Source organism: Tursiops truncatus, chromosome 10 (assembly GCF_011762595.2).
Source record: "Tursiops truncatus isolate mTurTru1 chromosome 10, mTurTru1.mat.Y, whole genome shotgun sequence".
Taxonomy (NCBI): domain Eukaryota; kingdom Metazoa; phylum Chordata; class Mammalia; order Artiodactyla; family Delphinidae; genus Tursiops; species Tursiops truncatus.
The window spans coordinates 49,400,243-49,419,639 of NC_047043.1; the positions used below are offsets into that span (position 1 = coordinate 49,400,243).

The 19,397-nt window shown below is 38.7% G+C and overlaps 1 protein-coding gene across 3 annotated transcripts in view; it reads right to left on the reverse strand.

The window, feature by feature from the left end:
* Nucleotides 1–3,155: 3,155 nt before the first annotated feature.
* Nucleotides 3,156–19,397, reverse strand: part of GADL1 (glutamate decarboxylase like 1) — a 490,491-nt gene continuing 474,249 nt past the window's right edge. For all 3 annotated transcript variants that reach the window (XM_073810938.1, XM_019946661.3, XM_073810939.1), the window contains one exon: nucleotides 3,156–4,910. In XM_073810938.1, coding sequence (XP_073667039.1) covers nucleotides 4,737–4,910 — 174 coding nt within the window. In that variant the 3' untranslated portion in view covers nucleotides 3,156–4,736. The remainder of the gene's footprint in view (nucleotides 4,911–19,397) is intronic.

Consider the following 19,397-nt stretch of genomic DNA (forward strand, 5'->3'; position numbering starts at 1 on the left):
ACTCTTTCAAGGCAGTGTTGCTCCATACTCAGTAGGGCTAATAAAGTTTTAATTAGCTTTGCTTGACCAACAGCTTTTCTGAAGACCTTCTGCAGAGCTTGTAAAACAGAAAGTGAGAGATAGGATCAGTTTGTGTTTTAATATGGTTGCAGTTTGGTGAGCAGATGGGACAAAGCCCAGAATCCATGTGTGGATGCAGTAAGAAGGCTATAGCTATAGTCCAGAGGAGAGGTGAAAGGAGTTTGGAATTTGGACATGACAATGGAGCTGGGATAAATGGATGGATTGGAGACATGTTTTGGAGGTAAATCCAACAAGGTCTGCTCGTAGGTTGGACACTGGGGGAGAGATGGAGACAGAGATATTAAGCATCAATTATAAATTCTGGTTTGCTGAACTAGATAATGATGTCATTCGCTGAGATGGAAGCATGGACAAAGGAACTTGTTTGAACAGGGGTGTAGAAAATCCTGAGTCAGTTTTGGGCACGCTGAGTTTGAGTGGGACCTGAGTGGAGTTGTCAAGTAAGCATTTGCCCATGTGGGCATGGAGATCACAAAGGTCTGAGAAAGCAATGGCCAAATACTAAGAAAATATTTATTCTCACCTCCACTGGGGTCCCTATTAAAATTTCTATTTCAAATCAAAATGCCCTCTAGGCTATTGCCCTCCAACTTCAATGGCAAAAAGCAGACAAGAAAATTCCTATCCTCTGGTTTGAGAAAGGGGCCATGACAGTATAATTATTGTCCTCTTAGACCAACCTAGTTCTTGATGTTTCTGTTTTTTGCCAAGTAACTGTGGGATGTCAGACACAGATTGCTAGGATTAGTTCAAGATGACCCTTTTCTCTCTATACATCTACAATAGCAAAGCGAAGAAGTTTAGAGCCTGGGTTCTGGGGTGAGGTGGATTTAGATTTGACCCTGGGGTCTACCACTCAGTAGTCTGATAATCTTGGAGAATTTTCTTACACTATTTGTGTACCAGGTTCCTTGACTGTAAAATGAGGATAATAAAACTCTCACCTTGATCGAGTTTTGTAAGGTGTGTGTAAGACCATGTAAATGTACTAGCTGGCACAGTCCTTGGCATGTCGTATGGACTCAGTAAATGTTAGCTATTGTCACCATCATCCTTGGTTTTCTGCATTAGAGGAGGCTCAAACTTGTAGAATTTGCCATGAGAAACACCGCACCTGCAGGACTAACAGGTTAAAGAAACAGGAAACCTATATTATCTTTCTCCTTTTGGCTATAGCACTCCACATACTCCCCCTGTCCCAGGGGCATTTACTTTAATGGTCTGGGTGTCCAATGCTTCATTGGTTCAGTCTAATGGCCCCCCGGAAGTTGAGACTCGTAAGAGATTTCTTGTATCATATCTGGTTGGCTGACTTACAGCTCACATTTTACATGACCAAAACCAGGTAAAGCTACTCTTCTTGCAGCCCTCACCCAGTAATGGCAATTCCTTTCTTATGGTTGCCCAAGCCAAAGGTAAATGAAACTATCCTTCATTTCTCATTTCTTTTTAAATACTCTACTCCGTTAGCCAAGATTCCACCTTTCAGTGCCTCTGGGATCAGACCCATTTTCACCGCTTCCTTCACTACATCTCTAGCATAAACCACCACAGTCTCTTGCTTGCGCTATTGCAATTGCCCCCATTTGATCTCCACCCTTGCCCACGCACGCCCTATTCTCCAAACAGCAATCAGAGTGATCCTCCGAAAATATAAGCTGAATCATGTCAATACGCTGTTCAGATGCTCCAGTGTGTTTCCATCTAAGTCTCCATCTACATGGTCCAGTGTCCTGACTCCCAGATACGTCCCTGATTCCACCACCCTATCCTGACTACCACTCACCCCCATCAGTCCCTCCACTCCAGCCACACTTACCTCCACGTTGGTCCCTGGATGGATCACAAGTGCAGCTCCTCAGCCTTTAGCTTACCAAGCCCTCCTCCTGGTACGCCCTTTCCCCAGATACCCACAGGGCTCTCTTTCCACTTCCTTGACCTCCATGCAGAGGTTCCCCTGTCAGCGAGGCCCTGCCTAACCAACTTCTCTCCGACAGCCAAGTCCACCCTCACAGCTACCATACTCCATCCCTTTACTCTCTGTCTTCAAAATACACATTGCCACCTGACTTGTTACATAGTGACTTGACTGTCAGCCCCAAGGATATAGAAAGCTTCAGAGGAGCAGAGATTTTGTCTATTTCAGTCACTGGGTATTCCCTACATCCTAGATAACAGTCTGGAACATAGTAGGCCCATTAGCAATACATTTAAAGGGTGAATGAATTACAATTAACCTTTTATCAAAAAATTTTTCTTGACCATTCAGTCAAGTACCTGATTGGGGGTGGTATATCGGAACATTTTAAGGAGAAAGGATTGGGATGTTCAAAGTACTGGTAGCAGTTGGGTTTTTTTGCCATTGAGCAAGGAACTGTCATCTTTCAAAAAAAAGGCCCAACAGGAGCAGAGCTCAGGCTATTGAGTCTCCCATGACCTGCCTTGTAGATGAAGAAAGACTGAACAAGAGGCAAATCCACACTTGGCTATTAACTGTTTTTTCCACCTTATTCCAGGTGTTAACTAAAAAACAGACCACTTCCAACCTACTGTCTCAATTATTTAACTAAAATGTCAACAGAGCCCAAATTACTTCTAAAATGTATTGGTACCAAATGAACTAATTTACAAAACAGAAACAGACTCACAGACTTAGAAAACAAACTTAAGGTTAACAAAGGGGAAATGTAGTAGAAGGGATAAGTTAGGAGGTTGAGATTAACATGTACACACTGACATATATAAAATAGATAATCAACAAGGACCTGCTGTATAGCACAGGGAACTCTACTCAACACTGTAATAACCTATATGGGAAAGAATACGAAAAAGAAAAGATATATGTATATGTATAACTGAATCAAGCTGCTGTACACTGACAACAAACACAACATTGTAAATCAACTCTACTCCAATATAAAATAAAAATTTAAAAAAAGATTTTAACACTTAAAAATATAAAAAAATAAAATAAAATGACTGTGTTACTTACAAAATAAATAAATAAAATGTATTGGTACAATCCAGTAAAGGGGGGTGACAGGAAAAGAAAAGCCAAACACGGTGTGCTCACATTGCTTTTTATTTCATTAAACCCAAATTATTGCAAACATCAATTTCAGAACATTTTAGGAAGACGTTAAAACAAAAAGGCAACAAGAAATGCCATACACACACACAAATACCTATCACCAGAGACTGAAGTAATTCAGAGAAAGATTAAAATATTCTTTGACTGATGGAGATATTGAGAAATGACACACCCTAAAATGAGAATATGGAATAAAAGCAAATAGTACACATCTGCTTTTTAAGTCTTCACAATTTAAGTAAGTTAGGGAAGGCATACAAAATGGTTATTGAATATGCTACGTCTAATACTTGAACAATCTTCAATCATGTGCCTTCCAAATCACAGCTCTAATTAGATTCATAATTATACTCTGTTGAACTCTGCACCCACACCTCTGAATTCTGTTTATTTCTTAGTCAAAGAAAATTCTGCTATAAATCTAGGACCAGGATTAGATAGAATTACAATTATCCATTCCCAGGAGAAATGGAGGAGGTGTTTGCCCTGAAAGACCTCTAATTCTCAGATTCTCTGCCCAATATAAATCACTTAATAGTCTACACTGACATTTCAAAGCTTGCGAAAGGGAGTGTTGTATAACCCTGGACTTCATTCTGGTTCTTTCCTACAAGCAGAGAACAAGATAAAAAAAGGGCCCCTCAAGCTTAAAGAGGTACCTAATTAGAGACATATATGCCTAACGTCTACTCCCAATTAATGACACGAATGATTCTGGGAAGTGAATTAGGACTATTGCTTTGATTAAAAGGACTACACTACAAAGTGTTTGTCTTTTATCCTTATCTCTAATTTAGATAATTTATAATAGATTATGGCTAATTTTAACTTTTGAGAATAAACATTTAGTCTGCATAAAAGATATTTTTTATAAAGTAACCATCTTATATAGTTTCTCTTTTAAAAAACACTTTTGATACACTTCTGATGACCCTGAACATTTGTGCTACAGATGCCACAGCTGCATTTTCAGAGACCGACTCAGGAACCACTGAAATATTAGATATCCTTTTGCTGGCAACACATAAGAGTGCTTATTCAGTCAATTCAAAGTTGTGCTAAACTACTGGTTCTCAGATTTTAACTTGCCTCAGAATCACGTGGAAGGCTCCTTAAAATTCAGAATACCCAGACCACCCCCAGAGTTTCTGATTCAGTAGCTCTGGCGTGGGGCTGAGAACCTGCATTTCTAACATGTTTCCGGGTGCTGCTGGTGTAGGGATCACACTGTGAGAACCACTGCTTTAACCCACTAATTTCGATGTTCTTTCAAGAGAAATGAAAGCTTAGAATCCAGAGCCCACGTAGTACTCACTAAACTCTCTCCCAGGCTCTGCCCCAGGGATCATCCGTGAGAAAATCCTTTATTGCAGCAGTAGCACCCAGGCAGCTAAAGAGTCCTTAACACTACTTGCTTAGCATTTTGGTTTTGCTGGGCAAGGATGTGGCATGTTTCCTATTTCTCACCAGAAGGGCTGCAATCTCCTATGTGCCCCCAGATGCCCTGGATCTGTAACCCTCCAGGGCAGGACCTGTGCCTCTGGGGGATCAAAAACCATAGCTACATGTCCCTACCCAGAAGGTCTATCTCATCCAGGAGGAAGTCCATGTCCTCCCGTCTGACTTGAGGGCTGATCAGCACCTGCCGGAAGAAGTTGACCTTCCCCCGGTGGGGCTGGTAGCCCAGCATGAGGCTCCCCTTCTTCATCATCCGCTCCTTAATGGCCGGGGCCACCTGCATGGGAGAGGAGGGAGGCGGTGAAAGACCAGAACACTGAGGCATCATGACTGCATTGTACCCAGTCATTGGCTACTCATAGGGCAGCCACTGGTGTGGATGCCATTCTCACACACACAAAGTTGACATTAATAATCATCACCTGCTGAGAACTTATGGCATATGAGTACTGATTCAAGTGCCTTAGATAGATGAATTCACTTAATCTTCACAATAACTCCACAAGGGAGATATTATTAATATACCCTTTCCAGATGAGGAAACTGAGGTGCACACAGATTAGATAAATAGCCTGAGGTCCTGCATTTGGTAAGTGGGAGAGCTGAGATTTAAAAGCAGGCAGTCTCACCCAAGCCCATGCTCAGAAACTTAAATCACGATGCAGTGATGCCACATTAAAATCAAACCAGGTGTTTGTTGTCAGGGGTCACAGTCTCAAAAGTGTCAAATGTTATGTTCCCAAATTTGCTGGAACTAAAAAATACTCCAGTTCAGGCAATTCGAATAAAGAAGATTAGTCAGAAATGGATAAAAAGCACAAAAAATAACAGCCATGCCTTGACAGTCTACCAAAGAAAACACTAAAACAGGTATTATGTGCAGTTATATTTTGCAGACTATCGGTTTATTAGTTTATTAATAGAACATATTGGTTTATTAACAGGAAATATAACCACTGTGTCACTTATTAAGAGGCGTACAGTTGGTAATAAAATTAGTAAGTCCATATTTTAAGGATTTCTGGTGAACATGGGAAGAATGGGCCCTAAGAGTCCAAGTGCACACATTTTTCTAATTTTCCACTTCCATTTTCATTTTAACTCTTTCACAGTTGCTGAGCATATCCTCAGTGAATATGGGCAAAGAGAACAGAATGAGTGTCTGTCCTCTCCTGTCAGGAAGAGGAGACGTAGCTAGTCCAGAAGGGAGAAACGCATACTTAAATAAAACCAGGCACAACGTGGTATAAGATGCCTTAGATGAGGCATAAATCTTGGTTCCCGGGAGCCCTTCTCAGAGTGTGACCACCCCACACCACTCTGGTTTGAAACACATCTATGATTTGTCAGATACTTCCCTAAACATAAGCCAAAGTACTTCACCCAGCTCTCAACAAAATGATCTATTCCAAGCTTATGGGAGGATCAGTGCTTCAGACCTCTGGAGATATATGTTGGACTCAACCAGAGCCTTCTTAAGCGATGTCCAAGGGTCATTTTAGCTAAATACTTTTTTCATAATGTGCTCATTTTAGAACTTAAATCTTGTAAAACATGAACTATTACTGTGCTTACAACAGCAAAAACGAAGACTTACTCAGCACAGTCACACTGTCATTCTAGCGAAGGACTGGACGTCTCTCACAGTAAAAGGAACATAGGGCTTCCCTGGTGGCACAGTGGTTGGGAGTCGGCCTGCCGATGCAGGGGACACGGGTTCATGCCCCGGTCCGGGAAGATCCCACATGCCGTGGAGTGGCTGGGCCCGTGAGCCATGGCCGCTGGGCCTGCGCGTCCGGAGCCTGTGCTCCGCAACGGGAGAGGCTGCAGTGGTGACAGGCCCGCGTACCGCAAAAAAGAAAAGAAAAAAAAAAAAAAGAACATAAAAAGAAAATATAAAAGCTTTAATGAAAAGTAAATGTAGAAAAAGAAAATGAAGTCAGAGGTCAAGTTACTGAAAAAATAGAGACCATCAGGTTCTATAAATGTCTGGGAATGTGTCACAAATTTTATTCTGAGCTTTTTAGATTAGGAAAACAGGGTTAAATCAATACCACCTCCATTCTCTTTGCAAAACTTAGTGACAAAATCCAGTGGATACTGAAGCTGGAAGCTGGTAGGTAACTGTGTATGCTTATGCATGTCCATTTGAAACCCTTCAATTTGTATGCTCTTAGCATCAGTTTTCTTCCAAAGCTGTCTATGCAAGTACCATTTCTTATTAGAATTATAAAATCTAGTAAATAATACTAAGCAAAGGAAAAGTTAAAAGGATTGAGTGTTTTCCATAAAAACTAAGTTGAATCCTTTGGAAAGACCAGATAAAGGAGGCGAGGGGCTGCCAGAATTTACTGCCATCAAGTTAGGTGTGATGGGAGAACTGTAAAAGCTTTCAAACAAAGTCTTGAGAGTCCAGACCAAATCTGCCCACAGGTGGCTGCCTAGGTTCTGAGCACGTTTTCCATTGAAAAAAACCTGAGCTGGAAAGGACAGATGATTCCTGAAGAGTATAGTTTATGTAAGAACCACAGACGCCCTCAGAGCATCAGAACTCTGCTCAAGAAAAGCCTCATTTGCTCTTGGAGATCCTCACTTGATGGGGAAAAAAAAAACCTTTCCATCAAAAGATGGGAAAATTAAAATGCACATAGATGTGTTTTAAGTTAAAATATTTAAGTTACGTATGCATCACATATTTTTCTAGGATTATTTGCTTTAACTTGCTCAATCCTCATCCCCTTAGGTAGGTGGGCTTCTAGTGCATATGTGGGTATGAATGCGTGTATATGTGCATGTGTGTATGTGTGTATGCATGCATGTGTGGATGTGTGCATTTGTGTGTGTACATGTGTTTGTGTGGTGTGTATGTATGTGCATGTGTGGGTGTATGTGTGCATGTGTGTGCACAATCACATGTAATTTAAACTTCTAACCCCCCATTTGTCATTTACTGCTCTTAAAATCCTCCTAGTCAGAGGGCAATGCAGAACTGTGGGCTGACTTAGGCTCATGACAAAGGTACATTTATTTTTAATTCCAAGAGCGAGTGGGCTCTTGCATGTAACCTGTAGGTGTGAGAGTAGGTATGAGAAGGCATGGCCCACAGTGCCCACGCTAATCAATGCCAGGAAGATCTGGTCCATGTGGGGCAAATGTCTACCCAGGAGAGTCACAGACTATCAATTTTAGAGCTTACAGCTTGTGGTTCTGTAGACTTTTTTTAAAATAAAAATTCCCTTCGTATTTATCTCCATCTTCCTCTAGGTAGTACCCAGGGTTTAATCCACTCTGGCTTATAGCAAATTTTAAATTTAAAACAGGCATGTTCTTGGCTCAAACCTAATTTGCATTATCTATTCCTATTTATTTTTCCTCTATTTTTCTTTCCCAAATGATAATTTATGCCTTACCTTTGGAGAGCAGTAGAATTTTGATTCCAGCTCCTAATGTGGCTCACAGGAGACGCTTATCAAAATGAATGTCAGGTTTGCATTTCCTGTTAGCAAACCAAAAACATCTCCTAATGTGAGCAAGAAAGATAAAACTAAGAGGCACTCAGATATGTTAATATAAAGATATTTTTGATCTTTAAATTCTTGCTCTTTGTAAGGCATAAAAATTTGCTTCCATGGGCAGAACACCTGGCATCAGAACCAAACTTCTAAGCTAAATTTTGTCACTGACTTTCAAAAATTATAAAGAAATGACTAAATATCTGTGCGATTCAGAGAACCAGCTAAGTAAGGGTTTGGCAGTACAACACACATCTTATTTTCGTACCCATGAATATAAGCTTAATTCCTAGAGGTAATTAATTACTTCTGGCCAAGAGGGGAAACCTCCTTTGTTTAAATACTTCATGGGGAAAGCAAGCTGTAAGCAACACCAACATCATTCATTAAATCTGCCACAAATTATAATTGTAGTAGTAGCGGTTGTTGTTAATATTTTACCAACTCTTTAACATTTGCAATGTGCTTTTCATGTCTCTGATTCTCATAAACCCAAATTAAAGCTTATTTGAAAAGAATCCACATTTTTGCAATTTAGGGACCAGAATGTTCTCGTGACTAGCCAGCTTGTCACCTTTGCACATTAAAAAAAAAAAAAAAATCAACCACTTCCTATTTATAAAGCTTCAGGCATAATCTAATTCTTGGCAACTAGGATATTCTCTTTTGCTGATCACAGCAGAGAAACAGTCCTAATCCGACAAGATGGAATACTCACAAGGGAAAGAAAATATGCGCAAACTAAATGTAAATATCTGAATATCGCCCCTAAAGGGAGCACGCAAGGAGGAAAGCAATTTAGCAGGAGTGAGATTGCTTTCCAGCTCTCAATTATTTTACTGCTGGTTTTCCCCCCAAATTGTAAATCAAATTCTTTTCTCCTGCCTCAGTGCTCTGGTCCCTGCATCTTAAGTGGAGGAAGATCCTGACATTTCTATTTGGTTGCACAGGAACTTAATCGACACATTTCTGTAGGGTTGCTGTTTCCCCCCTTAAATTATGTTTCAGCAATGATTTAGCCATTTAAACAGAATGTTGTTGCCACACCCCTGCTGCATAAACAGCATTTGGTATTTAAAAGTTGCTTAAACCCAAGGAAAAGAAAAAAACAACTCTCTCATTCTGGCCAAGTACAGTAATTTGGTAACAGATAACTGACCAGATGCCACCAGAGCCTTTTATTAAAATAAAATCGTCCTGTCTGTAAAATGACATTTCTTCTTAAAAATGTGTAACTTATTTAATGTTAAACAACACATTTTTTTCAATATACAAAGTGTTTCTCAAACTCTCTGTAAGGAAGTTTATTTTTTCCAGTCCATTACATACTTTTGTGAAATACAATAAAAGTGAATAACTAAATGAAAATTAATTACTAAATTAAAATGAAATAAAAGAGACAAAAACAAGGTCCTACTGTATGGCACAGGAACTATACTCAATATCCTGTGATAAACCATAATGGAAAAGAATGTGTGTGTGTGTGTGTGTGTGTGTGTGTGTGTGTAACTGAGTCACTTTGCTGTATAGCAGAAATTTAAAAAACATTGTAAATCAACTATACTTCAATAAAATTAATTTAAAAAAATTTTTAAAAAGAAAGTAAGAAGGTAAAAGGAAGACATAATAAGTACAAGCTAAATTAGTGGGTTTTTTTTTTAATCAACAGTAAACTTACCGTTGTTATAAAAGCTTCTAAACAGTAACTGGGTTCCCATGTTTTTCATATGGCAGACACCCAGTTCATGGATCTGCAGGGTGCAGGAGACCACATTTTGAGGATTGCTGCTCTGGTTTAACTCCCTTGTCTCCTTGGGGGTGTATATAATTTTAGTTATGAATGTTGGTGTTATTTTTCATACTTATTTCTGCATACTGGCATAATCTCCATACCATTTTGAATCGTGTTTTTGTTTTTCACTAAACCACTGTGCCATAGTTTACCTAAACATGTCCCACTTGTTAAGTCTTGGAACTGCTTCCAATGGCACTTCAGTGAAACCATGAACCCAATCATGAAAACTCTAAATCACTTCTTCATCTCTAGTTCAGAGATGATAAATGTCTCAAAATCTCCTAGACATTAGGATCTTTATACAACTTTTCCCATCAGATGCTCTAAGGGTGAAATAGCCACATTTTCACCTGCAAAATATGGGGCAGCACAACACCCAGCATGACTGAGAAGATAAGCCCGTAATTAAAGGAAGTGATCCTTTTAAGCAAATATGAGGGGCAAAGACTACATACACTTCTACTGTGACTCTAGATAGCAGAATCATTCAGAGCTTCTAATAAACCCAGCCAGATGTGTGTTTTGCTAAATTCTCCCCTAAATTGATGTTCTTCAAACTCCAGATTTTAGAGCTGTTTTCTCAATTTCAATTTAATTAAATCTTCATTCTGTAATCTCTAAGGAAGCAAAGATTTTTTAAGGAGTAGGAGGCTAAACTCATAATAATTTGCACATCTTGTGGGGAGAGCATGGAGTGGGCAGGCAGACTAATAAACTGAAGAATAAATTAGAGTTTTATTGTAATTAATAAAACTTTTTCTAAGATTATTTTGCCTAAAGGAGAGTTAGTTGTATCAAATGCAGAAAATTATCTACAATATTTTTTCTCTTTATAAAAGTCACTTGAAAGAGTTTTTAATTTCCTTATATTTACACTAAACTTCATACATCTTTGGCACCTTCTGTATTTCCCAGAACAGAGTTTATAGCCATACCAAAGCTACTCATTGCAATACATGGTTAAGCAAATAAACACTGAGAAAGCAATATAGTGGGGGCTGATTCAGCTGCTATGTTGAATGTTATTTGCTCTAGCTCTAGTTTGGTAAGCTTTTTTTTTTCTGTAAAATGCCAGACAGTAAATATTTTAGGCTTTGTAAGTCATACAAGCTCTGCTGCAAATACTCAACTATGCCACTGTAGCATGAAAGCAGCCCTAGACAATATATAAACAAATGAGCATGGCTATTTAGGGACTTTATTTAGGAACAATGAAATTTAATATTCAATATCATATGATTTTCACATGTCACAAAATATTAAATGCTTTTCATTATTTTTCAACCTCTTAAAAATATTAAGCCCATTTGTAGCTCCTAGGCTGTACATAAATAGGTGATAAGCTAGATTTGGCTTTAGACATAATGTACTAACTCCCTGGTCAAAATGGAAAAAAATACATTACGATATATAAAATCTACCCCTTAGAAGGAAAAAGTGCATGAATATTAGGTTCACTGGGCTTCTTTCAGAAACTCTGAATTGGGCCAGGAAATGAAAAAGCTCTTCCTGTCTCTTCTTCTCCAGCAGAGCATGAAACCAGAGGCACAGATGGGTGGGCAGGGTTGCCACAGTGTATTTCTTCCAGAACAATTATTCTTGAACCATCACAACAAGTAGCTTGTTTTATATTGTCTTCCCAAATAATCTGGGTTCCAAATAAGCCCCATGTTCCATGTTAACTTGAGGTGGGTTCTTCTGAGTAGGATATTAAAATCTAGCTCATGAAAAGAGTTGGCAGGAAATGTCCACACTTGGTACCTGGCACCCAGCACAAGACTCTTTCTGAGACTTATAACAAGGTATGTAACTCCTTTCCCCATTTAAGTCATTTTTTTTTCTATAGTTTGGGGACATCTCAGATTTGCTGAGCCCAGATAGAGATGCAATGATGATCAAGGTGAGGGCCAGAATTCAGGGCATGAATAGCAGCAACGGCCAGGATTTAAATGGAAGAATTCCAGTCCAAGAGAAGAATTAGCAAAACTAAATGAGTCAGAGAACTTAAGTGGGCTTTCCAGGGGCCTTCCTTCTTCTGAGAAAAGTGCAGACTAGCACAGTGACAATCTAGGAAGCAAACGGGGCTTTCCCAGTGCATATAAGCTGAAGGCCAATCAATCATCAGAGAAAAGCTACCCTGGAGAGATTCCCTAGGCATTCCTGAATGCCCAATTTTGCAGTTATAGAAAATAAGATGTGAGAAAGTCTGTAGATCCTTTATTTGTTCATTACTTTCTCTGGTATTTATCTCCATAACTAAAGCATCATGATGGTCCTTGCATGAGCCAGTGAATGGAAGGTCATCATAACACTGATACTGGATCACAGTCTAAACACAGATTTTCATCTCTTATTTTCCTTTTGGCTTCAATTAAAAAAAGATATACTCTCCAGTGGATAAGTGCATTCCATCAATTTCTGATCATGAAAAGAGCTCAGACATATAAGAACTTCCCAAAACTTAAATGAACATTTTTATCTTGATTTCTTCTAACTGTACATAAGAACCAGATAACTTGATTTCTTCTGACTGTACGTAAGAACTGACTTTTCTAAATTTTAAAATTTGTATGGAAACACAAAAGACCCCAAATAGCCAAAGCAATCCTGAGAAAGAAAAACAGAGCTGAGCTGGAGGAATCAGGCTCCCTGACTTCAGACTATACTACGAAGCTACACTAATCAAAACAGCATGACAGTAGTGCAAAAACAGAAATATAGCTCAATGGACAGGATAGAAAGACCAGAAATAAACCCACAGACCTATGATCAATTAATTTATGACAAAAAAGGCAAGAATACACAATGGAGAAAAATAGTCTCTTCAATAAGTGGTTCTGGGAAAACTGGACAGCTACAAGTAAAATAATGAAATTAGAACATTCTCTAACACAATACACAAAAATAAACTCAAAATGGATCAAAGACCTAAATGTAAGGCTGGACATTATAAAACTCTTAGAGGAAAACATAGAACACTCTTTGACATAAATCACAACAATATCTTTTTGATCCACCTCCTAGAGTAATGAAAATAAAAACAAAACTAATGGGACCTAATTAAACTTAAAAACTTTTGCACAGCAAAGGAAACCATAAACCATGAGAAGAGGCATCCTACAGAATGGAAGAAAATATTTTCAAATGAAGCGACCTACAAGGGATTAATTTCCAAAATATAAAAACACCTCATGCAGTTCCATGTCAAGAAAACAAACCACCCAATCAAAAAATGGTCAGAAGATCTAAATAGACATTTCTCCAAAGAAGACATACAGATGTCCAAAAAAGCATATGAAAAGATGCTCAACATCAATAATTATCAGAGAAATGCAAATCAAAACTACAATGAGGTATCACCTCACACTAGTCAGAATGGCCATAATCAAAAGTCTACTAACAATAAATGCTGGAGAGGTTGTGGAGAAAAAGAGAACCCTCCTACACTGTTGGTGAGAGTGTAAATTGGTACAACCACTATGGAGAACAGTAATCCCACTCCTGGGCATTTATCTGGAGAAAACTCCAATTCAAAAAGATACATGCATCCTTATGTTCATAACAGCACTACTTACAATAGTCAAAACATGGAAGCAACCTAAATGACCATCAGCAGAGGAATGGATAAAGAAGATGTGGTACATATATACAATGGAATATGACTCAGCCAAAAAAAGAATGAAATAGTGCCACTTGTAGCAACATGGATGCACCTAGATATTATCTTACTAACTGAAGTCAGACAGAGAAAGACAAATATCATATGATATCACTTCCATGCAGAATCTAAAAAAAAATGATACAAATGAACTTATTTACAAAACAGAAACAGACTCACAAATATCACAAACAAATTTATGGTTACCAAAGGGGAAACAAATTTATGGAGGGGAGGGATAAATTAGGAGCTTGGGATTAACATACACACACTACTATATATAAAATAGATAACCAACTGTAACTATTACTGTAGAACTCTACTCAATATTCTGTAATAACCTATATGGGTAAAGAATCTGAAAAAGAATATATGTGTGTGTGTGTGTGTGTGTGTGTGTGTGTGTGTATACATATATTTGTATGTATAACTGAATCAATTTTCTGTACACCTGAAAACTAACACAACAATGTAAATCGACTATACTCCAATAAAATTTTTTAAAAAAAGATATTTTCATTTTCACAGGTTTCACGTATTTCTGCTGTTTGGATATATGTGAAATTAAAAATTAAGGAAAAATGAACACTATTATAACAGTGAAACTTCCCATCAAAGAAAAAAAAAAGAATTGGCTTTTCCTTTACACATGTAATTCAGAACATATAGAAATGGGTTTTGAATTCAGCTAAATATATATCCTCCCATTTGTAACCTCTGTGTTACACAGGGAGGTTGTTGCTAAATGAACAGCTATTGAAAGAAAACATTTCCTGATGGTCTAAACATGATATAGTCCAAAGGGGAAAGTGATTTTTTAGTCTTATAAAAAAAGTTCTTTGTGGTAATGGTTAGCTTTACATCCTTAAAATGTAGTAAATGGAATCTCTCACCCGATACTAAAGAAACAGTTGCTACCTCACAATACAGAAACGGTTCCCTTGTATTTCCAAACACTTTAGAGTAATTTGCCCCAAACATGACATTCTATATAGAATAGGCATTTGCCCTCCTAACACAGTTTGCTTTTGTCTAAAATTGTTCTGAGCTCACAGCCCTAAACAGCAGAAATTTTGCTTATGGCTGATCACACAGGCAGTTTCCACCCCCATCAAGGAAGAAACCAGTATCTGCCAGAACAACATTAAAGCACTTCCACATTTCTAAGAGCATTTCTGACTCAAAGAAGGAAAACTGTGATACTGTCGTGTGGATACATGACCATTGGACTATAAACTCTGTTCAAAGCTAGGTCTTCACCTTATTTTTCTTTATATCCCTCAGAGCCTAATGTAAAGCCTTGCCAGGAGATAATGCTATGCACTTGTCAAAACTCACAGAACTGTGCACCTTGAAAGGTAAACTTTATGTGTGTGTAAATTAAGAAATGAATAAATTAATTAACTTAAAAACAACAGAGATTCTGAGAGGGCCATGTGGATCATGAGAGGGCCATGTGAGATCATGCAAGTATCTTCAGCTCTTAGTGCCCCAGTTTCCTTATCTCTAGGCAAGAGATAATAATAATAATAGTACAGATCTCTTCCTAAGATTGATAAAATATGGAATGTGATATTGTGGGTGAAGTGTGTAATGCTGTGGACAGTCCATGATGGAGATTAATATTCTTACTCAAGGAGAATCTAGAAATACAAATCAAAACTACAATGAGGTACCACCTCACACCAGTCAGAATGGCCATCATCAAAAAGTCTACAAATAACAAATGCTGGAGACGGTGTGGAGAAAAGGGAACCCTCCTACACAGTTGGTGGGAATGTAAATTGGTACAGTCATCATGGAGAACAGTATGGAGGTTCCTTAAAAAATGAAAAATAGAGCTACCATTTGATCCAGCAATACTACTACTGGCCATATATCCAGATAAAACTGTAATTCAAAAAGATACATGCACCCCTATGTTCACAGCAGCACTATTCACAATACCCAAGACATGCAAGCAACCTAAGATGAATGGATAAAGATGAATGGATAAAGAAGATGTGACATATATACAATGGAATACTACTCAGCCATAAAAAAGAACAAAATAATGCCATTTGCAGCAACAATGGATGCAATTAGATATTATCATAATAAGTGAAGTAAGTCAGACAAAGACAAATATCATATGATATCACTTATATGTAGAATCTAAAATATGACACAAATGAACCTATATATGAAACAGAAACAGAATCATGGACATGGAGAACAGACTGGTCATTGCCAATGGGGAGAGGGTTGGAGGAGGGATGGAGTGGGAGGTTAGGGTTAGCAGATATAAGCTTTTATGATAAACCATAATGGAAAAGAATATATAAAAAAAAAGTGTGTGTATATATATATATATATGTACACATATGTATAACTGAATCACTTTGCTGTACAGCAGAAATTAACACAGCATTGTAAATCAACTATACTTCAATAAAAAATATTAAAACTGAAAAAAAAGAAGAGTCTAGAGAACAAAATCTGGAAAGGAAATGGAGCATGAATTGCAATGTTTCCTTCTAGTTCTACCACTCATTGCATGTCCTTTAGCAAATCACTTGAGTTCTCTGTAGGTCTGAAAATGAGAAGGGTCATGTTGACCACTCTTAGATGCAAAGGATAAAGGTATTTTGGACATGGTGGCACTTGAAGCTTTTCTTCATGGTGGGCAGTGGAGACTAATGGAAACTGTATGGTCTGAGGTTTTTTGGAGGCTTTGCAGCACGTAAGATCAAATATACTGGGGCTTCCCTGGTGGCGCAGTGGTTAAGAATCCGCCTGCTAATGCAGGGGACACGGGTTCAATCCCTGGGCCAGAAAGATCCCACATGTCGCAAAGCAACTAAGCCCATGCACCACAACTACTGAGCCTGAGCTCTACAGCCCGCTAGCCACAACTACTAAAGCCCACGTGCCACAACTACCGAAGCCCATGTGCCTAGAGCCCGTGCTCCACAACAAGAGAAGCCATGGCAATGAGAAGCCTGCGCACTGCAATTAAGAGTAGCCCCCACTCGCCACAACTAGAGAAAGCCTGTGCGCGGCAGTGAAGACCCAATGCAGCCAAAAATAAACAAACATATTTAAAAAAAAAGATCATGTATACTGTAATAGGGAAAAACAAATCTGACTTTATATTAGATCTGTTCCTTTTGCTTTAACCTTTGTGCTCCGTTGCCTGTGCTTAGTAATGCTGGCTCTGCACCTTTTGTAAAAGAATGTTGCATATAGCCTGAAATATACAGGATAGCCCATTCTCAAGTCTCTGACCTTTAAGAGTCCATTCATATAAAGGTAAAAAGTTGCAGAACAGAGAATAACATGTGTTTTGTTGGAGGTTTACAGGAGCATCATGACCTATGTGGACAGCTCCAAGAATGAAGGATTCTGGCACCAAGAAGTTTGCAACTAACCATGCCCCCCCTCCCTCTAGTTTGCCTTTAAAAGTGCTTTGCTGAAACCCTTTGGGGAGTTTGGGGTTTTTTCGGCACGACCCACCCATCGCCTAGCATGGCCCTGCAATAAACATTTTCTCTGCTCCAAACTCCGACATTTTGGTTGTTTGGCCTCACTGTGTGTCGGGCACGGGAACTTGCATTCAGTAACAATATCACCGTACTTATTAAATAGAATTCAACCATAATTATAGAAGATTTCAGTTGAGTTGTGATTGACTAAGTTAACATAAGGTTCATTATCTGTGATTTTGCAGTTTTCCTTTTGTATTTTGGAGCCATCTTTCAAAGTTAGCAAGTATTTTTATATGCCCCAATTCAATTTTTATACCCCACCCCATGCTTATTTTGCCTGATGACTAAATAAACTAGCTCTATGCACATATGAGTGGCCAAATATCCACTGTCCTCAGGACAGACTCAACTTATACCTGTAATTATCACAGCACTCCTTTTCACTGTTATAAGTGTCCCAATTCAGAGGCAAGGTTATATGGTTTACACTAACCATAAATGGACCAAGACACTAGTTTACTGACTAGGGACACAATTCCTGAGATTCTGTGACTCTGGACAAGAACTTTGGACTTAGGACTATGACTCCTGTGGGACTCATAGTCCTCTCTTATGAAAAACTGATAATCCCTTGTAGGACTGTCATGTGGACTAAATGAAATAATATAAAAACACCAAGCATAGGGGCTTCCCTGATGGCACAGTGGTTAAGAATCTGCCTGCCAGTGCAGGGGACACGGGTTTGAGCCCTGGTCCGGGAAGATCCCACATGCTGCCAAGAAAGTAAGCCCGCAAGTTGTGGCTCTAAAGCCCACGAGCCACAACTACTGAGCCCGCGTGCCACGAGTACTGAAGCCTGAGCGCCTAGAGCCCATGCTCTGCAACAAGAGAAGCCATCGCAACGAGAAGTCCGCACACTGCAATGAAGAATAGCCCCTGCTTGCCGCAACTAGAGAAAGCCCGCATGCAGCTACGAAGACCCAATGCAGCCAAAAATAACTAAATAAAATAAATAAATTTATTTTAAAAAAACAAGCATAGCGTTGGCATCTGCTAGGCACTCAATAATACGAACTAGTATTATTAATTTCTTAAAATGAATTGGCTTTTAATCAACTTACATTCACACCTGGTCTTTTATTACTCTATTCCATTATCTCTTGAGACACAAGCATGTGAAAGTGTTGTGAAAACATGACTTGTAATTTATTCTTTCTCCCCAAAGCATCTAAACTGTATTAAATAATTCTGAGAGGTTGTGAGTTAGCAGTTTTAGAAATTAAATCTTACACCTCATGTATGCTGCTTCTATATTAATCTTCTATTTATGTTCTAGGTTTTTTCCAAATCAGACAAAAATTAACAAAGCAAACTTTTCCTTTCTTTAAAAAGTAAAACAGTTGTTGATTATCTTGGCCGTTTGATGGTGGGGAGAGAAGTTTCCTTGAAATGTACTGTGGGCAGGGATGAGCTTCTATTGTATTCTAGAAATTTCTATGTGTTGTGTAATTTTGCAGCATACAGAAATATTTTCTAAGTAATGAAGTTACTTCTTCTTTGGACATGTGAAAAGTTCACATATAATGAAAAGGTCATTTGTCCCCATATTCGTGAGCTTGTATCCAAAACTTTAGTCTCTGTGTTGTCCTGCCACGTACATTTTTATCAAAGGAAGATCAAAGAGCTGTGTTAGGTGCTTCCCAAATGTGCCTGACAATACACGGCACCTGGTTCCAGACCCAAATCCACAGCAGCTGAATCTGAACTTTGATGGGACAGGCCATTGGTCTGTATGTTTACTGACCAGGCACTCAAGTTCTTGCTATCACGATGCAAGTTTGGGAACCTGGACCACGGCAGTCCTTTAACTAGGACGTTGGAGACATATGGTGTGGTAGGAGGTGAGAGGTGTTGGATAGGAAAAAACAATTTTGAGAGAGGAAGGAGGTGAGATTGGGAATTTCCCCTTCCTGAATTGCTTATGTTGATTTCATAATAAACGAGTGACCTTCAAAGAAGCTGTTAGCCAACTTTTCTGTTAATCATAAAACATGAAAAAGTATTCAAAACACTTAATTACGGCCCAGGAAACAATGAAACTCTTCATACTGAATGCTTAAAGAATCAATTTTCCTCTCTTGATATATCTCCTGCCATTCCTTACCTGCTCAATTCTTCTCCTACTCCTTTGCCCTCACTCTTTTCCCCTGATGTCTCCCCTCTACAATTTAGAGGTGAGCTGCACTGGTGTGCCTCCCAAGCTTACATTATGTAAAATCGGTGGTCCAGAGCCCGTGATCATTTGCGTCTAAGAGATCATTTCAGCTTGGCA